The sequence below is a fragment of the Medicago truncatula genome, chromosome 6 (assembly GCF_003473485.1).
Source record: "Medicago truncatula cultivar Jemalong A17 chromosome 6, MtrunA17r5.0-ANR, whole genome shotgun sequence".
In the NCBI taxonomy this organism is placed as follows: domain Eukaryota; kingdom Viridiplantae; phylum Streptophyta; class Magnoliopsida; order Fabales; family Fabaceae; genus Medicago; species Medicago truncatula.
The window spans coordinates 32,920,018-32,940,358 of record NC_053047.1 but is presented as its reverse complement, the minus strand read 5'-3'; the positions used below and the strand labels follow the sequence as shown (position 1 = coordinate 32,940,358).

General features: G+C 35.1%; 2 protein-coding genes across 5 annotated transcripts; both read right to left on the bottom strand.

The window, feature by feature from the left end:
- Positions 1-1,100: 1,100 nt before the first annotated feature.
- On the bottom strand, positions 1,101-6,900 carry LOC11419300 (pentatricopeptide repeat-containing protein At1g62670, mitochondrial). 4 transcript variants are annotated; one of them, XR_003013163.2, is made up of 3 exons: positions 1,704-6,900; positions 1,514-1,619; positions 1,101-1,417 (listed from the first exon to the last, which is right to left on the bottom strand). XR_003013163.2 is itself a non-coding variant. In XM_024785999.2 (2 exons), exon 1 carries the CDS (start codon positions 6,828-6,830, stop codon positions 5,175-5,177), a length of 1,656 nt encoding a protein of 551 aa, XP_024641767.1. In that variant the 5' UTR covers positions 6,831-6,900; the 3' UTR covers positions 1,101-1,619; positions 5,164-5,174. The 4 variants fall into 4 exon arrangements, 1 of the variants encoding a protein (XP_024641767.1); XR_003013164.2 differs by having other exon boundaries at positions 1,101-1,619; positions 1,704-1,795; positions 5,164-6,900; XR_003013165.2 differs by having other exon boundaries at positions 5,164-6,900.
- Positions 6,901-7,939: 1,039 nt separating this feature from the next.
- Positions 7,940-8,275, bottom strand: LOC120576097 (uncharacterized). The gene has a single exon (XM_039827081.1). It carries the CDS (start codon positions 8,273-8,275, stop codon positions 7,940-7,942), a length of 336 nt encoding a protein of 111 aa, XP_039683015.1.
- Between the last annotated feature and the right edge of the window lie 12,066 nt (positions 8,276-20,341).

Below are 20,341 nucleotides of genomic sequence, written 5' to 3'. Positions count from 1 at the left end.
CACCACTTTAAATGAAACTTTCAAAGTGTGAGATTCACCATAATTTGAACAAATAAGAAAGTGTGTGTTAAACAAAGTGTTGAAAAGAGAATATTACTAGCACTACTATATATAATTAACTGATTTTTTTGATTAAGATTTTTTTTTGTGGTCGGCCGAGTTTGGACTTGGACCTTGCATATATTTAATGCATTGTCCCTTGTATATATTAAGAATTTTATTTGGTAAGCTAGATCTCTGACTAGGTTCACACACTTTAAGTATTTAAAAGTTAAAAATTCAGAGTTCGAACCTCGGTCACTTCACATAATGTCTCTAGTAGCAACCAATTGAGCTTCACTTACTGGACAAGATTTAAATAAAATTATACGAAAGATAAATGTATATACTAATATAAAAATACATGTCCATTGAATTTTCAATTTTGGCCCTAGGAGGGGCAATTCACTAATTCACCAGTGACCTATAAATTTTCATTTTTACCCCTAACTAATTTTTTTAAATTATTTTAAAATTTTTAGATTTTTAATAACTTTTAACTATTTTTCCAATTTTTATATTTTAACTATTTTCCAATTTTTTAAATGATTGCTAAAATCAAGGGTGCATTGGTGCAATAAATGAAACTCATAATGAAGTGTGAATAATATACACACTCATAAGTCAAACTAAAATCAAACTACAAGGAGTACATTTAAACTAATGGCTATTTAACCATGTAGCTAAAAGTTCCTAATTTGTACTATATAGGCTTTTACTTCAAATTTGTAAACCAGATTCTTTAAAAGTTTATATTCTATGAAGTGGTTCCTATTAACACTATTGACTTCAATCAGGAGTACATTCAAATAGCTTATACAAGAGCACAATATTATGATTTCTTGGCTTCATTCTTAAAAGGTAGCTCCAGATATTAAGTTCAAGGGTTCTGTTATGGATGTCAAAATACTAAACTACTCAAAACAATCCCCTTTAGAACATCATAACAGATTTAACCCCTCTTTGTGTTCAAGACTACTGCGTTTTTATGTGTTTTAGGAGATAGAACATATCATTAGAAAAACACATATGCCATGAAACTAAATCCCTTTGTTGCTATATGAAAATAATGATGCACCCGCATCAAAATAAAATTGAAGATCAAGCTAAAATCAAAGTTACGCAGCTGACAGAAAATTGAATTTAACAATTTACCTAAAGAAAAATTTGATCAGAGAAAATAGGGTTCACAGAACAACAATATATTCGGAAGCTATAGCTCATCAATCAAAGAATGGAAAGTTTCCAATAATAGAATATGAAAGACAATTGTCTAATTAACACCATAACACTAAGGCATTACATGAGACAGTCCAATAGGACCAAATCTTGCAATTTCAAATATACTGAAGAGTTGACCCTTCTTATTGTGCTCCAACTGCAATCACATGTCCGAGGTCAATGCCAAGTTACATACTGATTTAAAAAGAGATATTATCCAAGTTATATGGAAAGAACCGCGTCAATGCCTCACCATTGTATACTCAAAAAAATTGTCTATGGGGCACCCTTTTTCAGAATCAGTAATGAACTTGATGCATCCATAACGAAAGAAGAATAATATACAAGAGGATAGTTTACTGCAAGAGAAGATAAAAAAAAAAAAAAAAATCAGTTAACTTCTTGGTTCTAACAAAGCAATTAGGAAGCCCTCAAGAATTTACCCTGCAAAAGTGAAACCAAAAGAGCCGGCATCACAACAACCAGAAAACACGCGCAGCCAAGAAATCCAACAAAAACCGGATTTGTGGTAAACCTAATTAAGACACATAAACCAGTAGAGAAAATTATGCAGTAAATCCGAAGCGTTGAACCTGAACACATGTGCATAAATGGGAATGTGCTGAAACAGATATATGAGGAGATAGACACCACATAACGCAACAGTAGCAGAATTGCGCAAGAAACAAAAGTGCAGAAACGGTAAAACTAATATATACAACAGATATACAAGAGAATAATCCAATAGTAAAATGCATACAATTGGTTGCAGTGCATCATCAGTATGGAAAAAGTTTAAAAAAAATAAAATAAAGGATCAGTCTCACAAACTCACCTATCCAAATGAAAAATTTATAAAAGGTTCAAAATCATTGTTACTATATTCTCAAAAACATCTTCCCATAAGATCATATGCGCCCTATAATGTTAAGCACCTAGAGCATGGATTACCCAAAACACCAATTAAAGAGATACATGTAAAAAGAAGTGAAGCACAAAACATAGTTCCATAACAAGTGCACTCGAACCAACACACGATACCCTTCAATACAGCCTTTAGCTTTACCGAATGCTCAGTTACAGCTTGGAAAAGTTCACTTAGAAGCACTATTAGACAAACAGATGATAAAAAATGGTATCTCACAACAACAGAGTCCATCAGTTAGGCTTGGCTACACTATTTCTGTGCAACAACTAACTTTTTTTTTCTTTTTCTGAAAAAGGGCTGAGAATTGAATTGGGTCTTATGAATTGAACTATGAATTGAATTGGGTCTCCATGGAGACTCCAACAACTGGAATTGACTCCTCCAACGAAAAACCTAATGATGTCAACATAATTTGAGGAAATAAATTAATTGAATGTTATCACATGCGCAGGTGTCATGTCAGTGTACTGTTGATCACAAGACTTGCCTAAGTGTTGGTGCATTCTTACAGCACGAAATATACTAGACAGGACCAAAGTTTGAAAGAACAAAAACGACAGAATATTGAAAAGACGAATTTATAAGGCTTCCCTTTCCTTATCCACTAATATATACAATCTTATATACCAAGATATGTATGATGGCTGAGGAAAATCTCTTTACTTCACTGTGATCTTGGAAGAACAAGGAAAATCTCAATAAGACGCTATGATCTCACCGATCTCAACTATGAAGGTTGGGGAGACAACTAATAAACCTCCCAAATATTCACTAAGTTTTAATCTAGAAACTGCAGAGGGACCAAGATGTTTAATCAAAACTTAGTAGGTAGTAGGCATGCTATCTCAATAACGGAGTGTTTCTTTCACTGTATCAGCCCTACATTTGCTATTCAAAAAGACAAGGTTTCACATAGTGTCTAAGGGCCCCTACAGGACACCGTCCAAGACATGCACTAACTAAGTTTGTCTGAGGTAAAAAGTCCTTCCAAGATTAAAATTTTCAGTATCACCTCCCTACCTTGGATACATGAAGCTTGTTTAATCTCCACTATTAGGATACTCTGAAATCTTCTAAGCACAAATATTTATCAAATTATTAGTAAGGCAGACGGAGGACGACAATAGATTGAAACAATTCATTGAAATGTAAAGTATAAAAAATCAAACCAGCGTTGCAACAATCCGCCACACCACCTCCTTTCTATGGCACCCTGTTGAAATTCCGCCACTGATATCCGCCATGGCGCCTCCATGGCCGATATTCAACAACACTGGTTCATACCTCTTAATATATCGGCTTTCTAGATGTTTCAGATGTTTCATTTTGTCTATTCAACAGTGAAGTTAGTTCTCTTTCAGATGTTTCATTTTGTGCATTCAACAAAAGTTTCCCCTTTTACAACTAGCTAGGTATGTGAAGATCAAACTCTTCAGTTGTATGCACGTAATCACTCCAACGTATGAAGAGCGTGGATCTGGTTAATTTTTACACATGCTACAAATATAGGTTCTATCTTTTTCATTTTGAATCTATATGACTAAGATAAATATAATATACAGGACGACAAAAGAGAGAATTGAAATAAGCTTTAGATGCATTTATTACAACAAATCATCATGTATATCTAATTGACATAGGACATTAAGATCTTCGAAACTGGAAAAATTGAAGCTTATAATCATTAACTTGATATCATTAGTCATTAGATTTATTACACAATGTGTTAGGCTTTTTTTCTTTTTGAAGGAATGTGTTAGGCTCTTTGAAACAGTAAAATAGAAGCTTGTAATCTAAAAGACATATGACTTTAAGAGCTTTGAAACAGGAAAAAACAGAAACTTATTATCAATAACTTGATTTATGTCCCATTACCCTTTTCGACCGGGAAAATGTAAAAGTGGTGCATGCAAGCTTGCTCTGGAAGTTGAATTTTAAATGCATCTAATCCTAAAGATGCAAGACCAAAAATGAACCAAAATACTCCAAAACTAGCTAAAGGTGCTGCCTGGTAGACACAGAGCATTGAATTTGAAGAGATGTTGGATCCAACTGCACTTCCTTGCACCTAGATCCAACAACACTGCCACGTTTGCTAAAAAATAGATGATCGAACAGTAGATCGACTCCTCTATCCACAAATTGCTTCATGTATGTCTGCTCTACTCAATTAAAAAATTACATCTATAACTATGGTTGCCTTGACAGAAAAGCAAGGTAAGTCTCAAGTAACAAAAAGAGGGTTGTTGGTTAACTTCTCCCTTTTTCTATAAAGACGCAAGAAACATTCATAAAATATTTGATAGAAATAAAGGGAATGGGCGTGTCACCCTTAATGAAAGTGAGAACAGTCCCGAAGAGTGGAGGGTGTATCACACAAAACAAGGGAAGATCAAGGATGTTGAGCTGGCAGGAAATTAATAACGAGGGATTGTGAGAGTGAGGTGTGGAAGGTAGTTATATGAGGAATACTTTTGAGAAAAGAATCACAATAGAATTCTGTTATAGTTAGAGGATTGCTCGGGGTGAATGTACGCTGTTGAGAGAGCCATTTGGCTTGACTGGTAGTGATCCTATCAGATTTTCTTTCTGTTTACACTTCAATTACCCTTCCATATTCTAAAATATATCTGTGTTACAACATCTCTCATTTCATTGATTCTATTAAATATAAATAAATTGAACTCTGAACATGACAGTGAATAAAAACAATCCTTGAAAATTGATGAAGCAGATTCACAACAATTTGGGAAGAAAAGGATAGTTATTAAGGAATAAAAAATGTCGACCACAATTGTTGTTACAAATATCATAATGAAACTAGCAATGTGTAACTCTTAATTAAAAAAAAAAATGTAAGAGTGGGTCAATTGCACTAACCATCTTTTATAACTATGAAAAGAAATAAAGATTACTGATTAGATATTTGTTTTCAAATTCAAAATGACAAATTGTAACTTGAACTCATATCTCACCTGGTTTTACATTACAATATACCTCTAGCAATCATTTCACGTAGAAGTTTCACCGCCTTATCATTCTTATCGTTCTCGAACAAAGCACGGACAAGAGTTTCATAAGTTACAGCATCAGGTATGCAACCGTTGTCTTCCATTTTTGACACTAAGGACAGTGCTTCATCAAACAAGCCCTCTTTACAAAGCCCATTGACCATCACATTATACATTTTAACATCTAAATGATAGCCCTTAATAAGAAGATCCTGATAAACCGCTTGTGCATCCTTAAGTCTTCCATTTTTGCATAGTCCATCAACAAGTATAGTGTAAGTATAAATATTTGGCTGAATTCCTTGGTCTTTGATCTTCGTTATTAATGTGATTGCCTTGTCAACCTGATGGTTTTTGCACAAAGCATCCAATAAGGAACTGTAAGTGATCACATCGGCAGGTTGGCCTCTATTATGCATCTCATTTACAAGATCCCAAGCATCAGAGATTCTCCCATATTTGAGAAGACCATCGATAAGTGAATTGTATGTTACAGTATTAGGAGCCATACTTTTGGAATGCATTTCTTTGAAGAGATTAACGGCTTCATCCACCATTTTAGTCTTGCATAGTCCATTAATCATAATACTGTAGCTTTGAACATCAGGAGTCACTCCCCTTCTAGCCATAGTGTTGAACACAAATGTGGCCTTATTCTCTTGTTTGACCAAGAAATACCCATCCATTAAAGAATTATAAGTAACAATATTAGAATCCACACCTTGTTTTATCATAACAGCTAACACATTTCTAGCTTTTTTCATCTCTCCTTCCTTACATAAACCATCAACCAATATATTAAATGTATAAACGTCTGGTTTAATGTTTTTCAACAACATTTGATTGAACAAACCAACTGCTTCTTTCAATCGACCCACAATCAAACAGCCATATATTAGAGTAGTATAAGTGACAACATCTGGAAAAATTCTCTTAACAATCATTTCAGAACATAAATCAGAGGCATGAATTACAAGTTTATCCTTGCACAAACTATCAATAATTGTATTGTACATGACTACATTAGGCTGAACCAACAGCCCATCAATTTTTCTAAGAACCTGCAGGGCAGCTCTTGTTTCTCCTGTTTTACATAATCCATTGATCAAGGTCCCATAACTAACCTGATCAAGGTGAAACCCCTTTGCTATGACATCGTCATGAAAGTGAAGGGCTTCCCTAACCTTACCATTAAGACATAGACCTTTGATAAGTGTAGTGATTGTTACAGTATCAGGGTGAAACCCTAGCTTAAAAATCTTGGCCAATACAGAAAAAGCAAAATTGAGGTGGCCCAAGTGGCAGAAACAATTAATCAAGATGTTGAAAGTAAATAAGTCAGGTTGAATTTGTTTGAGTTCCATTTGTTTAGAAAAGGAAATAGCAGTATGAAAATGGTTCAACTTAACAAGAGAAGATAAGATCTTGTTAAATTCAAATATGGGTTGAACAGGGTTTCTCATATGAAGGATGTGATTGAACGAAGAAACAGCATCGTCAACATTGTCAATGAATGAGGGAAGTGGTTGAGTGTAGTATAATCGACTATGACGACAAAGAAGAAACAAATTGGGAGTAGAAGGAAAAGAGAGAGATCCGTACCTTATTAACCTTAAGAATGATGGTGACATTTTGAGAGAGATGATGTATTCAATTCACACGAGTTTATCTATTTGTTCAACATAATTCATTTAAAACCATGCACAATGGAAAAAAAATTTCAATATCCTTCAACATCCATTTTTTCAATTTCAACACTCCACATTATTTTCTCTCTCATAATTCAACACTCATTCAATATTTTTACCTCTCCAATGGTTTTTTCATTCAACATCCTACCCCACCACCTTTTATTTCTTATTCTTATTTAATTTTATATTTTTGTTTTTATAATTACCTAAAATTATCGATTATAATTAAATTAAAATAATACAATTAACTATTAATTTTTTAGTTTTTTTAGGAAAAACAAAATTTTGTAAAATAATTTATTTTTATTTTCTTAACTTAAAATGCGACACACAAATAACTTAAAATGCAAGACAACAAACTAAACACGCAACACACAAATAACTTAAAATGGAAGACAACAAACTAAGCATAGAACGCACAGGTAATTTATTTAGTACGATACAAATCATCTTCAATCACTATACATTCCAAACTTTGTCCATATGTGCTTCACTAGATCTGCTTGCAATTTGTGATGAACATTTGGATCACGCAACTCGGATCTAGCACGCACATGATTTGCAAAAGTGGGTAACACCTCGGTCGAGTATGATTGCAGTGTATTGGATTCACTTCCCTCAGATTGCTCAAAATCGGTCCAACGTTGAGCATATGTATCTCGTTCATCCTCAACAATCATATTATGTAATATGATGCATGACCTCATGATGATACCCAAATTGGCTATGTCCCACAAGCGAGCTGGTTCACGGATGATTTTAAATCGAGCTTGAAGCACTCCAAAAGCACGTTCAATGTCCTTCCGACATGCCTCCTAATGTTTTGCAAATAACTTATCGGGTTCACTTTGAGGAAGTCTAATCGATTTGACGAAAGTTGGATAAGAAGGGTAGATACCATCAGCTAGATAGTATGTCATATTATAAGGACGTTGATTCAAAAAGTAATTCACCCTTGGAGCCTTTCCCTGTTCCACATCATCAAACACTGGTGACCGGTCTAGAACGTTTATATCGTTCAACGTTCCCGGACATCCAAAAAAGGCATGCTAGATCCATAGATCATGAGATGCAACTGCTTCAAGAATAACTGTTGTGGTTCCCTTATCCCCCCTGGTGAATTGACCTTCCCATCCTTTAGGACAATTTTTCCACTCCCAATGCATGCAGTCAATACTCCCGATCATCCCTGGGAATCCCCGCATTTCACTAACATGTAGTATTTTTTGCAGGTCATCTTGGGTTGGTGCTCTCAAGTACACTTGCTCATACATTCGTATGATTCCTTTGCAGAATCTAAGTAAGCACTCCAATGTTGTACTACTTCCTATTTTGATGTATTCATCGACTGCATCTGCTGCCACACCATATGCTAACATTCGCATTGCTGTGGTACATTTTGCTAACGGTAATATACCTTCTTTATTGGTTGCATCAACTCGTTGGGTGAAGTAGTTATCACTACTTGAAAGGTCTCAAACGATTCGAAGGAAAACGTGTTTTTGCATCCGGTACCGACGACGAAACATTGCATCGTCGTATTTAGGCTCATTGGCAAAGTAGTCGTCAATTAGTCTTTGGTTTGCCGCTGCATGATCTCTATTAAAATATTTTCTAGTACGAGATGCACTACCTGTTGAGGCAAAATCCCTAATTAATTTTAAAGATAATAAACAAATATGATTAAAGAATTAATGGACTTTGATTAATTCCTTGGTATTTAACTTGTGCTCTTGAGTGTTTTACTAAGACAGGAACAAGGTTTAAATCATACCAAGAATCAAGAAATCAAAGGACATTTGAATTCATGATCTAACACTGAGGTCAGAATGTTAGATCAGAATGTTGCTCGAAGATCAGAATGTTCAAGCTGAGATCAGAAGGTTGTTCTTAAACAAGCCAATAGTCTCAAGAACTTTGATCAAAGGACATGCAAGGCACATGTGACATAGATATATGTCCAGGAAAGTACATTTGCATGGATCAATCAAGCAATAAAGGCATATACAAGGATTATGTCAAAGAAGGCATTCAATGTTCATTTAAGACTATGAACATTGATGTACTAGGAATATTTCACAAGGGAATATCATCCTAGATGTTATTATTACTGCTCTTCATCATTGTTTCACTATTAGGATTTGATTACATCAAATGATAGTCTTACAAATCATCCTAAGTGAAACAGATGGAACATTCTGATGATCAGAATGTTCAGCTCAGCTCATGCTTACTTTATGAACAGTACAGTAGGTGAAAAGCAAAAAGCAAAAGCAAAGCAAATCTGTCATCTTCAACAAGAGATAGACACGTCTGAGAGTTGATACTGAACAAGGACAACACAATCTCTCAAAGCATGGGCATGAAGATGCAGAATCCCACTAAATCCTCCTGCACCGGTTCCAAGACAAAATCTGGGAAAGGAACATTCTGATGTATGAAGAAAAGTCCATACATTGGTTATTGTCCATAAATTCATATGAAAAGCATATGCATAGCCCAGAACTTCATGTGTTCATTCATACATGATGAACCCAGATGAAGAACATGATGAACCCAGATGAAGATCATCATGAACACAACAACATTCTGATGTTCATCAGAGATCAGAATGTTTGCCCAGAATTTCAAGTTAAAGCTTGTGGGACCCAGGACACATGGCATAACACCATTGGACACCCTACAACGGCTATATGAGCCCAAAGACTCTATAAATAGAGATCAAGGCCTTAGCAAAACTCGCACCATTGCAAAGCATACAAGAAAACAACTCTGATTTTGTTTGAAGCTTTTGCAAACTGAAATTGATCAATCTCTAAGTCTTTCATCAACTTAGTGCAAATCAATACTCTTGTTATCTGTAGGATAACTTCTTCTTCTTCTTCCTCCAATGTTTGTTTTACAAACACCCAACTTCCATACAAATTGTAACAAAGTCTCATCTAGCTTTTAGAGGTCCTAAAGTGTTAGGTTGAGCAAAGGTTGTAAAAGTCTAAGTGGCTAACTTAGCAAGAAGGTGCAAGCCTGCTGAGGCTTAGAGAATACAGGAGTGTAATTGTTCAGGTGAACAAGATTGTAAGGTGCAGGACTTGAGAGGTTATCTCAAGCATCTTAGTGGAAACTCTCACAGGATTGTGGGGAGTGGACTAGCCCACATTGGGTGAACCACTATAACTCTTTGTGTGTTCTTTCTTTCCTCTCTATACTCTTTTATTTACAGTATACACAACACACACTTACACTTATACTTTATTAAACAATTTTGTTTATGAACTTCAGAACATTCTGAAGTCAGAAAGTTAACATAATTCCAAGTAAACAACTTGAGAATCAATTTTAAGTTTCAGGATAATTTTTAAAAGGTCACAATTCAAACCCCCCCTTCCTTGTGACTATTTTATCTACTTCACTACCTTCCTCTAATTTTTTGAAAAAGGAAGTTGAAACATTGAAAAAGGATCTGACAGGATTTATAAAATCTACAGAAACTTTTCAAAAATAGTAGGATCTCAAAATGAAAGTACTAAGAAATCTGGCTTAGGCTTTAAGGATCCAAGCAAAATTATTGAAAGTTTTGTACCTAAAACTAAAATAAGAGTTAAATGCTATTTCTGTGATAAGTATGGACATAATGAATCAGTAGGTCATGTTAAGAAAAAATTTATCAAACAAAATAATTTAAATCTTAGTTCAGAACGTTCTCATCTCAATAGATCAGAAAGTTCACAAAAGGCTGAAAAGGCTAAGAAGACATGTTTCTACTGTAACAAATCTGATCATAAAAGACAGAATGTTACTTTCAGAAAAGATCTCTTAGAAGAACTAACCCTCAAGGACCCAACATTACATGGGTACCTAAAATTTTTATCTTGTCAAATGTAGGTCCTACCTCAGGGTGCAAGAACAAAACCATGGTACCTGGATAGTGGTTGTTCTAGGCACATGACAGGTGACAGGAATTGTTTTCTAACTTTTGAAAAGAAGGATGGAGGACTAGTGACTTTTGGAAACAATGACAAAGGTAAAATCAGAGGTAAAGGTACTATAGGTAATCTTAACTCTGCTAAAATAGAAAATGTTCAGTATGTGGAAGGTTTAAAACATAATCTACTTAGCATAAGTCAATTGTGTGATAGTGGATTTGAAGTTATCTTTAAACCTAACATATGTGAAGTCAGACAAACCTTCTCTAACAAATTGTTTTTCTCTGGTTCAAGAAGAAAGAACTTATATGTTTTAGAACTAAATGATATGCCTGCTGAATCTTGTTTTATGTCTCTTGAAAAAGACAAATGGATCTGGCACAAAAGGGCTGGTCATATAAGCATGAAAACCATTGCTAAACTTTCTCAACTTGATCTAGTTAGAGGTTTGCCTAAGATTAGCTTTGAAAAGGACAAAATCTGTGAAGCATGTGTTAAAGGTAAACAAGTAAAAAGTAGTTTTAAAACTATTGAGTTTATCTCAACTCAGAAACCTTTAGAGCTTCTTCATATTGATCTGTTTGGTCCTGTTCAAACTGCAAGTCTAACTGGCAAAAGATATGGATTTGTTATTGTTGATGATTTCTCCAGATTTACATGGGTGCTATTTTTAAAACATAAAGATGAATCTTTTGAAGCATTTCAAAACTTTTGCAAAAGAGTTCAAAATGAAAAAGGTTATAATATCATCACAGTTAGGAGTGATCATGGAGGAGAATTTGAAAATACATCCTTCAAAATATTCTTTGATGAAAATGGTATTAAACATAATTTTTCTTGTGCAAGAACTCCACAACAAAATGGAGTTGTTGAAAGAAAAAATAGAACCTTGCAAGAAATGGCAAGAACAATGTTAAATGAATCAAATGTTGAAAATTACTTTTGGGCAGAAGCCATTAACACATCTTGTTACATTTTGAATAGAGTTTCTATAAGAAAGGTTCTTAACAAAACCCCATATGAACTCTGGAAAAATATTAAACCTAGCATATCTTACTTTCACATTTTTGGCTGCTATTGTTACATACTGAACAATAAAGAAAAATTGGGTAAGTTTGATCCTAAATCAGATAAAGCTATCTTTTTAGGATACTCTACAACTTCTAAAGGTTATAGAGTGTACAATCTAAAAACCCAGACAGTTGAAATTAGTATGCATATCATATTTGATGAATATGATGAACATTCTCAACCTAAAGAAAATGAAGACACTGAAGTACCAACACTTCAGAATGTTCCAGTTCAAAATACTGATAACACAGTAGAGAAAGAAGATGATCAGAATGTTCAGGATCAATCTCTTCAAAGTCCACCTAGAAGCTGGAGAATGGTAGGGGACCATCCTACTGATCAAATCATTGGAAGCACAACTGATGGTGTAAGAACCAGATTGTCCTTTCAAGACAACAACATGGCAATGATCTCTCAAATGGAACCCAAGTCAATCAATGAAGCCATTATTGATGACTCTTGGATTGAGGCCATGAAGGAAGAACTTTCTCAGTTTGAAAGAAACAAAGTTTGGAACTTGGTTCCAAATAATCAAGATAAAACCATCATTGGAACAAGATGGGTTTTCAGAAACAAGCTTGATGAAGAAGGTAAGGTTGTCAGAAACAAAGCAAGGTTAGTTGCTCAAGGTTACAACCAACAAGAAGGTATTGACTATGATGAGACCTTTGCACCAGTTGCAAGGTTAGAAGCCATCAGAATTCTTCTGGCTTATGCTGCACATAAAAGCATTAAACTTTTTCAAATGGATGTGAAAAGTGCATTTTTAAATGGTTTTCTAAATGAAGAAGTTTATGTAAGTCAACCACCTGGATTCATAGACAAAGAAAAACCAAATCATGTTTTCAAATTAACAAAAGTTCTTTATGGTCTTAAACACGCTCCTAGAGCTTGGTATGACAGACTTAGCACATTTTTAATTGAAAATGGCTTTTCAAGAGGAAAAATTGATACCACACTTTTTAGAAAAACACAGAATACTGACTTGCTTATTGTTCAAGTATATGTGGATGACATCATTTTTGGTGCTACTAAAATAAAAATGTGTGAAGAATTTTCCAACCTTATGCAAAGTGAATTTGAGATGAGCATGATGGGTGAACTTGGTTTTTTTCTTGGTTTACAAATCAAACAACATTCAAATGGAATTTTCATAAGTCAAGAAAAGTATGTCAAAGACATTCTTAAGAAATATAAAATGAATGAGGCAAAAATCATGAGCACCCCTATGCATCCATCTTCAAGTTTAGATAAGAATGAGAGTGGAAAATCTATTTCTGAAAAAGAATATAGAGGCATGATAGGTTCATTATTATATTTGACTGCAAGCAGACCTGATATAGTGTTTGCAGTAGGATTATGTGCTAGATTTCAAACATGTGCAAAAGAATCTCACTTAACTTCAGTTAAAAGAATCTTTAGATATCTAGTAGGTACTACTGATCTTGGCCTTTGGTATAGAAAAGGTTCTAGTTTTGATCTTGTAGCCTATTGTGATGCTGATTATGCTGGAGACAAAGTTGAAAGGAAGAGCACAAGTGGATCCTGTCAATTCTTAGGAAAAGCATTGATTGGATGGTCTTGCAGAAAGCAAAACACTATTGCACTCTCCACAACTGAAGCTGAGTATGTATCTGCAGCTAGTTGCTGCTCTCAAATTTTATGGGTAAGAAATCAGCTGGAAGATTACTCTCTAAGGTACACAAGTGTTCCTATTTATTGTGACAATACAAGTGCAATTAATCTTTCTAAGAATCCTATTCAGCATTCTAGGTCTAAGCATATTGAAATAAAACATCATTTCATTAGAGACCATGTTCAGAAAAAGAATATTGCATTAAGCTTTGTTGATACTGAAAATCAATTGGCTGACATTTTCACAAAACCCCTTGTTGAGGATAGATTCAATTTTCTTAAAGAAAAATTATTAATCATGAAAAATCCCAATAAAGATTGATTACTGATCACTAAGGGCCTTAAACTAAACCCCTTGATGTCATCTGATACAAATCAGATAGATCCATCTCAATCTCACACTCTTCAGAATGTTCCTGAGTTCAGAATGTTCATCAAGTCAGAATGTTCAAATGATCAGAATGTTCATTGCAATATTCATATGTTCAGAACATTCACAAGTTTGTTCATCTGAGTTTATCCATTCATGATGTTCTTGGAACTTATTTTTTGTTCAGAACCTAAATTCTGGGTCAAACAATCTCATGCGTGAGATCTTGTTTTGACTTGTTCAAAAAATCCCTCCATAATCTTAAGCATTTAATGCTTGGTTATAAGAAGTCATATTTAAGGTTTAACCACCATGTAATGACTTAACCATCAAATCTTCCAAAAACCATTCATCTTCCCAAACGGCTACTTTTTCCTTTCTCTCTCCTAGGCATGGCTTTTTGGCGGTTTTCATCTTTCCCAATGCTAACTGTCATCATATCACTACTAATTATTTCTCTCTTGCACGTTTTGTCTATATAATCAGTTACCAACTCTGATTACTTCACTTCCATCTTATTTCCTAACCTCCCATCTCTCTCTTCGCAAAAAAAATTCAAATTGCTATGTATTCATTTTCTGAAAAATGGCCAGAACCAAAACCACCTCAAAACTTTCTGAAAGATATTCTCAACCACCACCATCCAACACCGCTGCTGATCAATCCTCTGATCAACGTTTAAATGAAACTCCCTTACGCACCATTCTTAAGGACGAAATCATTCCTGCATCCAAAACTCAAAAATCCTCAAAACCTGGATCTTCTAAATCCATTAGACCTAGAACCAATCCTACCAGACGATCAACAAGGATGAAGAAACCTTTGAAGAAACCAAAGGTATCCCACGTGAATCTAGTATCTGATGAAGAGAAGAAAGATTCAAGTGTTGATGAAGACTCTGAGGAAGAAACAGAGGAAGACCCAGAGGAAGAGGAGGAAGAAGACTCTGAGCAAACTCTCTCTGAATTGATAAAATCAGTGAGAGCATCTTCAAAGAAAGGAAAGAAGGTTGCTACTCCCTCTCCTTCCAAAGAAAGCTCATCATCTCAGGAAGAGAGTGATGAAAATGGTGAATCTGAAGAAAGCTCTCCAAATGAAGAAAAGAAAGTTTCTTCAAAGAAAAGTGGTAATGGAAAGGAGATGGCCAAAGCTGCAGAAAAGATTTATCAAAGGAGAAAGAAGATTGAGACTGAAGCTTTTTCTGTGTCTGAGGAGGAAGATGAATCTGAAGAGGAAAAAGGTTCATCCAAGAAGCATGGAAAAGGTAAGGACATTGCTGTCTTAAGAACATCTAAGGCTGAGAAAATTGCTCTCAGACCTATGAGCAGAACCAAGTATTTCAACCTTGAAAGTCTGGAAACCAAGGCATGGAATATGAAGGAGTTCACTGAACCTCAAGGATGGACCAACTTCATAACCCTTCAAGAACACACCTATGAAGACTTGGTCAGAGAGTTCTATACCAATCTATCAGTTCATGAAAAGAAGAATGAAAATGAGAAGTTTCTCATCTCATCAGTCAAAGGTGTAAAGATCAAGATGACTCAGGAATTTGTCTCTGAAGCATTCAAAATTCCTAATGAAGGTAATCAGCTATACTCTAGTTTTTGGTTTGATGAGTCTAGAGTTAACCGTAACAAACTTATAATTAAATACACCAAAGAAAATCACACCTTTAACTCCACAAACCTGGAAGATACTCCCAAAATTCTTCACAACATGATTAGGCATTGTCTTTTACCTAGATGTGCATCTTTTGAACTTGTCTCTGACATAGACCTTTGTTTCATCTACCATCTCATGAAAAAGATTAAGTTAAATCTGTGTTTTATCATCATTCAACACATGATTGATTCATGCCTAGCCATAAAACAAACATCTCCTGGACTACCCTATGGAATGCATCTCACTTCCATTTTTCAAAAGGCAAAAGTGCCCCTTGAAGGAGAGAAACGTAAGCTAGATTTTATGACCTTTTCTTCCAAGACCTTAGGTCAACTCCACATTACTTCATCCAATATGTCAGCCCCCAAAACTTCTGGACCCTCTGGATCTAGTAAAAGAATTTCTGATCAGAATGTTCAGAAAGCTGTGAAGAAAAGAAAAGTTAAAGAGATCACAGATACCAAAACTCCCTCCCCACCAGCAGAAAATTTGTTCTCTGAAGTCTCCAAGCTTGCAAAGGAGATTGTTGAAGAAGGAAGCTCTCAGTTCAAAACCTTGATTGGAGAAGATGATGCTTAGAAGGTTGATGATGCATCTCTTCAAAGAGAAACTGAGAAGATAAAGCAAGTCACTGAGGTTCATAAAGATAATCAAGCTGAGGAAAGTGAAGAAATCCCTCAAGATGCTGTTCCCAACTCTGTTGATCAAGATCAAAGAGTTGAAGAAAATATTGAGTTTGATACTCAGGATGTTGATGAAGAAACTCAGGAAGTGGCTGAGATCTTAGCTTCAAATATGAACATTGAAGAAGAAGCTCAAGATGTGGAGTTCTCAACTGGATTTGATCTCAATATTGAAGATATCAACACTGACTTCAACAATGAAGTGTTTCAAGATGGACAAGAAACAGCTCAGGAAGCAACTAAAGCTCAGAATGTTGAAGCTTCTGCTCAGAATGTTGCAGTTCCTGCTGCTCAGAATGTTGAAAATATTCCTGTTTTGTCTAATCAGAATGTTCAAGAACTTGTTGATCAGAATGCATCAAATGAACCTCTTCAAGATGGCCAGCTGTCAGCAGATCCAATGCCTTTGGCTTCAGGATCTTTGCCCTCTGTGGAAGTACAGCTCATGGCTCAAACTGGTTAGAACATTAATATTTCTTCATCCACCATGGGATCTGTTGCTGGTGTAAGCAATTTCTTTGTCTTTGATCTTCCCACTCCAAACGTCATTCCTTCATCCACTCCACCACCACCACAAATGAGAACCACCACAACAAGCAAACTTCCAAACATGGCTGCCTTATTTGACTCTCTCAATACCTTTGTGTCTGCAAACAAAGAGCAAGCTGAAGCCTCTGGTCCTGCTGAACCTGCTAAGCCTTCAAGAGCAGAGAAGATAGCCTCAAGGGCACTTAGGGTCTCCACCAAGACCCACAAAATTGCTTGTGTGTTGGCTGATTGGACTGTCAAAGTTCATGCTCCTGGATTGGCTATTCCACCTCCAGTTTTTGATGACCCCTCTATCTTTGAAGCAGAACCATCTTCTGATTCTGGAGACTCCACTCCATGAATCTTTTCAGAATTCCTCCCTATCCTTTTTGCAGATGACTAAAGGGGGAAAAGCTTTAGGATTTAATTCTAAGTGTTTTCTAGTTTTAGGCCCTAAGTAGGTCTAGTGATCATTAGTTATTGGAGTTTATAAGCTTCATCTTTTGCTTGATCACATGCACTTTAAAATTCCTTTTTTGTTTTGAACCATCTTTTCATGTAATGTACTTCATGTTATATCAAATGAATGAATATTGATTTTGGTTCAGTCTTGCATATTTTTATTTTATGCAAAAGATTATGAAATTGAGGGGGAGCTTTTTAAAGTTCTTAAAAACTCTGCATAATGGATTATAAAAATGAGGGGGAGCATTAAAATAAATTTTTAAGCTCTGTTATATAATCAAAATCCTTAATCCTAAATCATAAGTTTATCATCTTCAAAAAGGGGGAGATTGTTGAGACAAAATCCCTAATTAATTTTAAAGATAATAAACAAATATGATTAAAGAATTAATGGACTTTGATTAATTCCTTGGTATTTAACTTGTGCTCTTGAGTGTTTTACTAAGACAGGAACAAGGTTTAAATCATACCAAGAATCAAGAAATCAAAGGACATTTGAATTCATGATCTAACACTGAGGTCAGAATGTTAGATCAGAATGTTGCTCGAAGATCAGAATGTTCAAGCTGAGATCAGAAGGTTGTTCTTAAACAAGCCAAGAGTCTCAAGAACTTTGATCAAAGGACATGCAAGGCACATGTGACATAGATATATGTCCAGGAAAGTACATTTGCATGGATCAATCAAGCAATAAAGGCATATACAAGGATTATGTCAAAGAAGGCATTCAATGTTCATTTAAGACTATGAACATTGATGTACTAGGAATATTTCACAAGGGAATATCATCCTAGATGTTATTATTACTGCTCTTCATCATTGTTTCACTATTAGGATTTGATTACATCAAATGATAGTCTTACAAATCATCCTAAGTGAAACAGATGGAACATTCTGATGATCAGAATGTTCAGCTCAGCTCATGCTTACTTTATGAACAGTACAGTAGGTGAAAAGCAAAAAACAAAAGCAAAGCAAATCTGTCATCTTCAACAAGAGATAGACACGTCTGAGAGTTGGTACTGAACAAGGACAACACAATCTCTCAAAGCATGGGCATGAAGATGCAGAATCCCACTAAATCCTCCTGCACCGGTTCCAAGACAAAATCTGGGAAAGGAACATTCTGATGTATGAAGAAAAGTCCATACATTGGTTATTGTCCATAAATTCATATGAAAATCATATGCATAGCCCAGAACTTCATGTGTTCATTCATACATGATGAACCCAGATGAAGAACATGATGAACCCAGATGAAGATCATCATGAACACAACAACATTCTGATGTTCATCAGAGATTAGAATGTTTGCCCAGAATTTCAAGTTAAAGCTTGTGGGACCCAGGACACATGGCATAACACCATTGGACACCCTACAACGGCTATATGAGCCCAAAGACTCTATAAATAGAGATCAAGGCCTTAGCAAAACTCGCACCATTGCAAAGCATACAAGAAAACAACTCTGATTTTGTTTGAAGCTTTTGCAAACTGAAATTGATCAATCTCTAAGTCTTTCATCATCTTAGTGCAAATCAATACTCTTGTTATCTGTAGGATAACTTCTTCTTCTTCTTCCTCCACTGTTTGTTTTACAAACACCCAACTTCCATACAAATTGTAACAAAGTCTCATCTAGCTTTTAGAGGTCCTAAAGTGTTAGGTTGAGCAAATGTTGTAAAAGTCTAAGTGGCTAACTTAGCAAGAAGGTGCAAGCCTGCTGAGGCTTAGAGAATACAGGAGTGTAATTGTTCAGGTGAACAAGATTGTAAGGTGCAGGACTTGAGAGGTTATCTCAAGCATCTTAGTGGAAACTCTCACAGGATTGTGGGGAGTGGACTAGCCCACATTGGGTGAACCACTATAACTCTTTGTGTGTTCTTTCTTTCCTCTCTATACTCTTTTATTTACAGTATACACAACACACACTTACACTTATACTTTATTAAACAATTTTGTTTATGAACTTCAGAACATTCTGAAGTCAGAAAGTTAACATAATTTCAAGTAAACAACTTGAGAATCAATTTTAAGTTTCAGGATAATTTTTAAAAGGTCACAATTCAAACTCCCCCCCCCCCCCCCCCCCATTCCTTGTGACTATTTTATCTACTTCACTACCTTCCTCTAATTTTTTTCGACGCTGAATAAATCGATTGACGATATAAGTGTCTTCAACATCACGTTTTTGGAAATAGACTTCGATATCAAAAGGGTCCTGTGCTCGCGATTTTCGGATATCAAACCATTAATTGATTTGAATCGTCAATCTTTGAACTCTCGATTTTTATTCGTGGGAAGGGAAAAAATGAGTAAAAACCCTTAAGACTTTGGATTCGGGGGTTGGTTACGCGAAGGGAAGGTGTTAGCACCCTAAGCGTCTATGGTATCCCATAGGAACCTCTTACCTAGATTATCTTGTGTTAAATTTATTTGCTTACTTGAAAAATTATTACTTAAAAATCTAAGTGAAAGAATGGAGGGAGAAGAAGTATGTTTTTGGTCATTTTTATTTGATTTGGAAGGACAAGTCCTCTGCCTACGTACCCTTTTGGAAAGGGATCAAAACCGACGTAGTTCCACTCAAAAATTTCTTTGGTGGGTTAGGTTGATTTTAAGATTTTTTTGAAAATGGGTTCTAAGAAGAGAAAGAGGCCTCAAGGCATGAGATAAAGAAAACAAGTGAGGTTGATTGATTTTAAAGTTTAAAAATGGTTGAAGTTGAATTAAGATTGATTGAGAATTTGATTAAGAAAATAAAGAGAAAATGTTGTTAAGAAAATGATTTTTGAATTTGACATATTTAGTTTTTTTGATAAAAAGGTTTTTTCTAAACTAATGGTAAGCTAACGTAACGACGTATAAGAAATAAATGTGAAGTGTCGGTCCATGTGTCGGTGCTGGTGTTACCTACATTGTTACATCAATTCCTAAATACAACCCTAAGGCCTTTATGCCAAAATAAAATGCAAGAAATAAAACTTACATCAATTTCCTATTTATACACACTAAGTCAATGACAAAATAAAATGATGAGAAAATTAAATGTGCATGCCATGATTCAAAACAAAGATTAAATCGTTAGTAATCATAAGGAATATTGTGATG